The sequence below is a fragment of the Pyxicephalus adspersus genome, chromosome 1 (assembly GCF_032062135.1).
Source record: "Pyxicephalus adspersus chromosome 1, UCB_Pads_2.0, whole genome shotgun sequence".
NCBI lineage: Eukaryota > Metazoa > Chordata > Amphibia > Anura > Pyxicephalidae > Pyxicephalus > Pyxicephalus adspersus.
This window is the reverse complement of record NC_092858.1, coordinates 93,620,580-93,630,336: the sequence shown is the minus strand read 5'-3', so window position 1 is coordinate 93,630,336 and position 9,757 is coordinate 93,620,580. Positions and strand designations below refer to the sequence as shown.

The window sequence follows — 9,757 nt, the reverse complement described above, 5'->3', positions numbered from 1 at the left end:
CTCGTAGCTACCGAATCCTTCCTGCAGCACCAGCCCTGTTTCTGCGTAACACTTCGTCATTGGTGGGAAGGCTGAATGCTTCGGCTCTCTGATTGGTTAGGGGGTGAATTCGCCTAGCACAAGCTCTCAGCAGGTTTGGTTGTAACTGAATCATGTGGTGAGTAGTCACCTGACCTGGTGTTGGGGGTAGGGAGTCACATGTGACCTTTAACCTACAATACAGCCGCGTGAGGGCGGAAGTTTCCCTGACTCTGCGGAAATAAACAGACAAAGAGATGGGGACAGGACAGTGCCATGTCCGAAACCATCAGAACACATAACTTTATTGGTTATTGTCAACTGAAACCACGCTAGGCATGCATGTCCATTGTAAAATTAGCAAATGGCTATTTTTCCAAATGCAACGGGCAGGAAAAGATTTTATAGCACAGTTATGGACCCCTGGCTGCCAGGGGCCCCAGTGCCAGCCTTGCCCATGCCAGTATGAAGGCAGGATGTTTATCCAGGCTGTGCCATGAATCCCAAAGTTGAACCAGCAAAGGAGTTTTTACCATGGGGTCAGACAAATGGGAATGCTGTCTATGGAGAAGTGGTGGTCTCTTAGATTGCACAAATACAGATCTGACTTGGTAGGAGTGTGAAGGACGTCTGCAGAGAGACCACCGATTCTCCAGACAGCATAGATCCTGTTCTCCAGCTCTTGGCAAAGAGAGCTTAAATAGAACAAGGATCCTTCTCAGCAATGTTGTAAGACATTGAACATATTTCCATGCATCTGGTATATATTTATCTGATTTAAAGTTTAATGTGTAAATGAGAGGAAATAAAGAGATTTGAGGCTCACTGCTTTTTAGTGCAAAGTTAATTATGTATTTTTGCATATTTGATTAATACATAATTACAGTACAGATATATACAGTGTTTTACCTCTGTCCTGTTAACACTTCACAGGACAAGGGTTGTTCATACTATACAGTATTGCTTCTACCAATATGTAGATTTGGAATTGACCATGTCATATCATATACTGTAGTCTCCATACGCTACTGGTTGTGTATTGTGGCATTCAGCTTTGTCTGAGGGTGTAATGTTATCAGTATTGTTTGTGCCAAGGTTGTCTGACCTGACCAAATGAACTTTGCCTTTGCTGACTTGCTACATTCTGAAATATGACCTCTGTATCCTTTTGGAATATCTTTTTAGATTCCTAAGCCAACCAAATTTAGACATTAAAACAGTTTGATTTCCCAGATCATACAGAAATTCTGGTGCACCCAAAAATGGCTGGAGCTCACAAAACTCTGTAGCAGAGACTAGGAAATCAGGTGATGAACATAGGTTATATAATAACAAAAATAAAGATTCACTTTCCATGATTTTCCTTAAAGTCAAAGCAGGCTGCCGTTTCTAATAACACACAGGCACACGGTTAGAGGTACCAGGTATTCACTGCCTTTTGTCTAATTTTGTACTACTTTTAGGTACCTCCCACAGAGCCTACAGTGTTAGGGATCTCTGTACCCCTCCATGTAACAGGACTCCAAATCTGCAGAATGGCTTCAGTGAGAGGCAGAGGAGGTGATCCCGCACTCTTCTTACCATAAATTCAATTCACTAAATATAGATGTTTGATTTTTGAACAAGTAGCTTATTGTACGAATTTGATTTATGTTTCATTGTGTATTTTACTATAACTTTGATGACAGCCAGACCAACATAATACACAAATCTATTGTCCTTCAAACAAAACTCTTTCCTATCCTCTTCCCGAATTTCCTTTTTGTACCCAAGGGGGAGGCAGCCTTTCAAACCAAATTAGGTTATACTTTATCCTATCCCAGCTACATACCTATCAATTTGGGGTATTAATAAGGTTTCTAGTTGGTGAATTTTCGGGGGAAGACATTACTAGTTAAGATGGCTTTGGAGAAAGTGTTACAAAAGTGCAAATTGACACATATGCTTTTAAGTTACACTGGCTCCCCACAAATTTTAGAGCCATGAAGCTAAGGACTTTTCTCACTGATGTGTTGCCCAAAAAGGGGCTTAACAGTAAAAGACAGTAGAGGTGGGGATAGAGGGATTGCAAAGTGTCAGGTTTACATTAAAATTACTTTGTTTCCATACAATAAAAACAAGCTCTCAGTGGATGAGGATTCCACTGTCTGTGCTTCTGATCTTCAATGTCTTGCAAAGCTACATCTTCATTATCGGACACATTCTGTGTTGAATGCCTAGATCTTATGGGTCCGCCAGCTGCTTTACTACAGAACACAGTGGTAAAACAGCCTTTTCTTTTACAGGGTCCCTTGTTTTCAACTTTTTGAAGAAATGTGTGTACCAAGTGCTTGCTGCTCAAATGTGGTATTATTTACATATACAGCAGATGCAGAAGTAGTGACAACTGACCAAACTTTTTTTTTTTTTTTTTTTTTTTTTTTACAAAACACAGAAAATGTCACTGACTTTTCACAAATTGTTTATTTAAGTTAATAAAGAAAGTATAATGAGTGTTCCCATGTACCCCAAAAACAAAACAAATCTTAGGTGTATATAATATTTACAGTTCCAGTGCAGAATTTAAACAAGGGATTTCAAGAAAAGCCTAATCAGTTCGTTTTTCATCTGATGGGGGTTCATGTTGTGCAAGCTGTAAAAGTGAACAAAAAAAGTTTAGATATGAAGGCATGATGCAATTGTACTATAAGGCACATGGGGTAGCATTGAAATATCAGTATGGCCACTGCAGAAACAATACTATTGATATGACATAGAAAACATGCTTTAAACAATTACAAAGTGGTCTCTTGAGTACATCTGTAGTGGTGAAATCACCCTTGTTTTATGTACAAGCATTATGTGCTCTGTAGACTTCTCTTGTAGGGTAATAGGTAGTTTGACCATGTGGCAGGCCATAGTCCATGCACGGCTGAAGTGGCTTTCCTACAGATGCTAGACAATGCAAATAACCCAAACCGTTACCAATGCCCCCGAAACAGCTGTTAATAGGGCACATAAAACTATGTATTCATATATGAAAACACAGAACTACCCAATCCGGTCACATAAATTTGCTTAACTGAGCTAATCAAGGGAAAAGGAAACTTTTTTTTTTGTCAGCAGATGCTGTTTACATTTATATACAGTACTAAAGCACTACCTGGTGGAATCTTTATTGTTTTTTCACTCATTAGTGCATATCCCTGCCCCAGTCAAACAAAAAATAGCAAGCTGGTCTAGACTTTCTCATGCTTAGAGGATGCATAGAGAATAGGCAAATGTCTGTTATAATAAAATAGTTTTTGCATATATAAGGGCATATCTTACACTGAATTAGCAAGGTTGCCCAAACTGTAGGAGCCCCTACCTTTGGTTGAATAGGAAAAAAATATGTTAGGAGTGAAAAAGTTAACTTCCCTTTTACCCACTGAACCTAGGCAAGAACAATGTCACCATCCTTCTCATGATACTTCAGAAAATGTTTGCGCTATTCAAATAAATGAAGGCCACAAAGGAGTGAGAGGGGCACATGTGGCTCCTTAAAGTGCCAAAAGACATGTCTAAGTTATTATAAAGTAGAGAGGGGTCAGCAGCAACATATTACAGCAGAATATCCCATCCTATTGTGTGTGGAATTCCCCCACCTACTAGATTGTAAGCTCTTCGGGGCAGGGTCCTCTCCTCCTGTATCACTGTCTGTATTAGTCTGTCATTTGCAATCCCTATTTAATGTACAGCGCTGTGTAATATGTTGGCGCTATATAAATCCTGTTTATTATTATTATTAATAATAATAATAATAATAATAATATGTACAGACCCTCATTATCAAAAAAAGGACACAAGTGCTTTTCTTCAGGACTTGATGTACCACAGCACACCAAACCAAATACCATACACAATTTATAAAAATTAGATTAAAATACATGATGCACAGAACAGCCAAAAGAGAATCATAAATTGAACCATTCCTAAAGTAATCACAAACCTTAGCTTTCAGTTCTTTATTCTCCTCCAGAACAGCTTCATACTTTTGTTTCAGTTCTGCGACCTCCAAACGCAAAGTTTCCACATCTGCTGTTTCTGGGCCCGCAGCACCTAAGTGCTGTTTTAAAAAGCTGATAGTACAGATCAGGAAGCACAACAGTCACTAGTCTTGTGACAGCAACATTTCCTAGTCATTAATGCCTTATGAAAGAAATTGGAGAATTCTGGGATGAACTAGATAGAATATACGTGAGCTTGAATGGTGCAGAATAAAGACAGCTTTCTGCAGAATGCAAGGGAGGAAGTGAAAGGGAAATGGAACGGGAATTGGACTTTATATAATCAGCATTTTTGTAGTCTACCTTAACATGTTATACAGACAGCACTTTAAAGGCAGATTTGTATACAGATATTTATTTCATTAGGGGAAAAAATTTTCTTGTATTTTTCCTAATAATACTTTTAAAGCAAAAGTAAGCTGAAAAAAAAAAACCCACATTTACCTTCGCAGATCCTTCGATCCATCTGAAGGTTTCCTTAATTGGGTCCTACGTCGTCCCGGTATCCTCCTTCTTCCTGTCAAGCCGCCATCTTCTTTACCTTTCTTCCTTCTCCTTCGTATGTCACCCCATACCAGGAGGCTCTGTGTTCCCATTCAGTCTTGATTGCCATGCCACAAGACAAAGGGTAGGGGCTTTACTCTTTTTTTAGAAAAAAAAAAAAAACTCCCTGCCAAAAAAAGAAGGTAATTTTCACCTTATTGAAAATTGCCTACTCTCGTATGCAAGGTAAAAAAATTTAGTTTATTTTAGTGTACTTTAATTATTAGGTGTGTCCTCTGAATTTATGACTAAAGGGTACCAGCTACTAAACGCCACACAGGAACCACTGTTCATTACACCAGTCTGAAAAAGCCCTTTCCAAAGTCAGACTGAAGAACTAAGACCCAGCAGGGCAACCCAAAATTAGCGTTTTTATGAGAGATTAGAAAATGAAATATCTAAAATTTTCTTTAAAACAGTCATAGAAACCTCATAAGCTGAAAAGCAGGGCCAGGGTCTCAGGGCCAAAGCACTGTAAGTTTGATGTTCTCTCCAGAACGTCATGCTAGGGCAATGTAGCAAATTTTAGCTACACGTTTTTGCAATCCAGTCTTCAATCAAGATTGTATGTTTAAAAGAACAATAAACACTTTGACCTATTCCTCTTTCTTGTGGCTTTACAAGGATATTTTTACTATTTCATTAGCCGTCTATGCACCCCCCCCCCCTTGGGAAAGAAATTATAAAATAATGAGTGAGAGACATCCTTTCTGAGATGCTACAAATACACCAGCTTTCTATTATAATCATAAATAGTACTGAGTTAAATTAAAAATGTGGACTTAAGCCAATAAAATGTCTCAGATCCATCAAAGCATATTTGCCAGCTCTCTAAATAAACTGAAACTTGGGCAGGCTGGCAAGTTCAATAGGAACATTGAAAAGTAGCGTCAGCATCCGGCACTTTTACAGTCAAGTCGATTTTCTAATGACACACAAAACAGATGGCATCACAGCAGATCACCCTTAAATCGGAAATATTTTTGCTTACCTACTACCTAACTCAATACTGCAAACACACAGTAAAAATGCAGCTGCTCTAAAAAGAAGACAAATTGAAATAACCAGTTTTATGGACGGCCTTTAATACCTTGCAGGAGGAATAGATCCATTATTGCTCATTCCATCTTTTTCTATCACATTTTACCAACTTTTGGTTCACCCAAAATTCTAAAAGCAAACAGTCAAAAAAAAATTGGACGTAATGTCTACTTTGCTTTTCTCTCCTAATTGCATACAATTCCAGGAAACATGTACTTTTGCATTACTTACATAAATAAATAAATATAATAATTAAATTAAATGAGACTTAGAAAGGATACTCTAGGGCATTGTTTGGCTTCTCTGGCTCCTCATACAGCTCCACCAGTACTGCAAAAGAAAAAAATTTAGGTCGCATCTAAACAATAATTTTCAAGAAAATTATATACATACTGTGCATACACGAGTTCAAAGCCTGAAGCAGCCAGAAGCCTCCCCGGATACGTGACTTAGATATCCCCGGAGGCTCTGTGCTCCCATTCAGTCTTGACCGCCATTGCAGACAGAAGGGGAGGGGATTTTCTTTTTTTGAACAGTTTAGAAAAAAAAAAAAAAAAAAAGTTATTTTACCTTCATAAAAAAAGGTTATCCACTGTAAAGTAAAAATGTTGGTGAAAGGTCAACTTTATAGGATTTTGTTGCTTTGGTTTAAAAATGAATGCATTTCCATTTGTATTTTTGATCGTCGTGTTGAAATCAAAACCACACATTGTGTAACCATCAATATTTCAATTTGATAGTAGTGGATTACTGGTACAACTATAATACAGATCAGGTATTGAACCAATGGATAGTACAAGGTATACTTGTAGACAATCACAAGGCCTGAATTAAATTCATTATTACAATAATGAAATGAAAATAGCATTAAAAGAAATTTACATCAAAAGTAAGGCCATGGGTATGTCAAAATGGCACAGTGCAAAGCACATGCTTTGCTGGGTACTTATACATAAAGAACCATTATACTAACTTTTTTCCATTGTGTAAAGAGATGTCAAGGTACATGAAGAACACCCTATTTTTCATGTACACATGGGGCCATATAGAAACTCTTGTTTACTGTTCTATGTTCAGCATGGAAAAAAAGATTCTCACTTTTCGTAAGCGTGTCAAGCACTCCTGCCTTTTCCAAGTATCTTCTAAATTGTTCCCTTTTGGAATCAGCAGCCTAAAAATGAAAATAAAAAAAAATCATTAAAAATTGAGCAAACACTTACTTAATACAAAAGAATAAATGTAGTGCTAATGCATAAAATGTGCAGAGACATGTCACAGTGCATATGCATTTCAGTACACATTCCTTTTATTAAAATTTAGACTGCTAAAATAAACATCCTCATCCTATATTAAAGATTTGTGAATAAAGCCTAAAATAAAACTTCAGACAAAACATGCATTTGGAAATATTATATAATAGTGTTATGTCCCTATATATGGTTTTAGGATATCCCTGAGCATCCTATGGACTGGTTTGCACCCTAATAATACCTCATTATGTCTTACACATGCAGAGGAAAAGGCATGGAAGACTTCCTTAGCTAACACATACAAACCCAATGGGTTCAGCAGTTTATGGTTCCTGCAAGATACATGAATGGGAGTATGCGCTGCTAAAAATACAGCACAAGTCTGCTGGACGTCAGCTTTAAATTTATATATGGAACAGGAAAAATAAATGTGAAGAATTATGTAAGCTGTTTCCAGAATATACAGTTTTCCTGGTTGGTGTTCCGATTATTTCTAAATCACTGACCCAGAATACAGCTCAGGTGATCAGATAATTGTCACACCTTTACCTGCACAATTGTTTCAGGTGTGTGACTGGAACTAAAGAAACCATCTTTTTATCCAGGCAATTAGGATTCCTTACAATGAGTTCAGCAATAGCTCATTTCACAATCTCTTAATGGAAGGGCTGCCTTACAGGTATATTACAGAAATTAATATACCTGTGCTGCATGTGCTCTCAGTACGGGAACTACAAGTGATATTTTTAAATGGACCTATGTTGACTGGCTTTGGGCTTGTTGATGGCATCAGTTTACCATCACTTTGACAGACTCAATAAGAGTTTTGCGTTGCACAGACTTGTATGAGAATGCAAAATCTCTTGAAGGGAACAAAACACATCGACAGAGGTCCAATTCCTACAACTTTTTTTCCTTGTGTTCCCATTTCTCTGCTCCTTGACGATTGGCTCATCCATACCTGGAGATATCCATTTCCTTTGCTTTCTAATTGGTTGCATGAAGCAGCCCTCCTTGTTTGTGGTGGACTTTCTGTTTGGTAGTCCCCATATCCTTTACTTTCTGTTTGTTGGAATAATATTAAAGCCAAGGAAAATAAATTTGCACCCTTACAGTGGGTCCCCCATGGCACCTAAAGGGTTATTAGTAATTTATATTTTATAGGGCTTATGCTTTAAGGGTAAAGTTTACCCAACTCCTTATTCCTACAGCTGCCCCATGCTCTGGTTTGTTGGGTGGAGGGGCACAAGGTATCATCCCATACAATGCAAGGCCCATAGATTTGTATTGAAGGGGAGGCATTAGTGGTCAGATTGGCCAGGAAGTGAGATCTAACACCTAAATGTGAAAACTGCAAGCAGCCAGGATCATTATTGCAAGGGGTCAGGTGAATTCTTTTCTGCAAAAGAACAAACTTACCTGTCTGTATTTATTTAACTTACCTCTCCTTGCTCCATCGCAATACTCATCACTCCGTCCTCTTCCAGGGCCAATATCTTCAGTACAGTCCATTCATTCCTGAGCTGTGCCTCTCATTGTACATTATATAGAACCTTACTAACATGGGGGGGCTACAAGGAATTGGTGTCAATCAGAAGCACAGGTTAGTACTGGAGCAAGGTAAGTTGTATCATTAAGGAAGGGAGGGCACTGCAATGATAAAACATTTTCACAGGAAGTTCAGAATTAAAGAGGGGACCTGTGATGTCCCATTCAGACACATGCAGGATTTGTGCTATGAATAGTTAGGATTGTAGTAAAATTAGGTCTTCCATTTCAAAATATTACAAGACATTTAATACAGCTTCTACTTAGAGAACCATAACCCTCCCCACCTTCCCTAGGGTAGAGTAGTGCCCGGACACACCGCTAACATTCGTCCTCACACAAGTTCCTGAAGTCTCTGCTCAGCTGAGCCGCCATGACTGTGGCATAATAATGACATTTATCAATATATACCATGACGGTGACAGGTGTAGCGCCGCTCACCTTATAGCTCGCCATCCTCTTCCTGCTTTCCTCTACAGCTTGTGGTTTGTTAGCCAACAATCTCCCCAGTAACCCAAACGCACAGCCCCGCACATGCGCAGTAAAACAACAACGCCCGCGCAGGCGCAGTACTCACTCGAGCTGTGATAGCTATCTGCGCATGCACGGCTTGTTACGGAAGGTCTAGAGAGCAAAGTAGATGTGTGACAGTGACATGGTGATATTTATGTTATTGCTGGGGGGCCACAGAGCACTTTTGTATAATAAAAAAAATGAGGAGTGATGGTATAAAATGCCAGCACCTTTATTGTGTAATTTTATAGCACCTGTCCACACCTGGCCTTGTGTGTGAGTTCATATTGTGTCATGCATTACCCTAAGTTGTGTTAATGCAGCCAACCTAAGATAGTGCATTACCATGTGCTATGCTGCTACACAAGTGTCAGAGCTTTGTAACCTTAGGGTGTTGCAGTGGCATCTACCTTTAATTAAAGCGTACCTAAATTCAGAATTTTTACTTTACATAGAAAGGTGGACATTTTGTTTTTGTTAGTTAAAAAAAAAGGTGCAGCACCACCCCCTTAATTCTCAATCGCCTAAGAATTCTCAATTCCCGGAGGCATGCGCAGATGGAGCCCTTTCACCAATAAGTAAAAAAAATGGCAAATCTCACAAAAAATTCAAATGTAGAAAAAGAGTGACAATCTCACCGAGCATGCAAAAGATCGTGCACTGGTCATCCTTACAGACAAAAATATCATTGGTAACACCTAAACTGACCTGAAAGGCACAAACTGCTCATTGCTCCATGAACCCCTAGCAATCTCCGGAGGAACCCTGATAGAGAAACATTGCTGTAGATTGTCACCACACTACAAAAGTGTGATT

The 9,757-nt window shown here is 38.7% G+C and overlaps 1 protein-coding gene across 1 annotated transcript; it reads right to left on the bottom strand.

The window, feature by feature from the left end:
* Nucleotides 1-2,462: 2,462 nt before the first annotated feature.
* MYCBP (MYC binding protein) lies at nucleotides 2,463-9,000 on the bottom strand. Its single transcript, XM_072419453.1, has 5 exons — nucleotides 8,870-9,000; nucleotides 6,729-6,801; nucleotides 5,912-5,960; nucleotides 3,989-4,118; nucleotides 2,463-2,650 (listed from the first exon to the last, which is right to left on the bottom strand). Exons 1-5 carry the CDS (start codon nucleotides 8,882-8,884, stop codon nucleotides 2,606-2,608), a joined length of 312 nt encoding a protein of 103 aa, XP_072275554.1. The 5' UTR covers nucleotides 8,885-9,000; the 3' UTR covers nucleotides 2,463-2,605.
* Nucleotides 9,001-9,757: the final 757 nt, after the last annotated feature.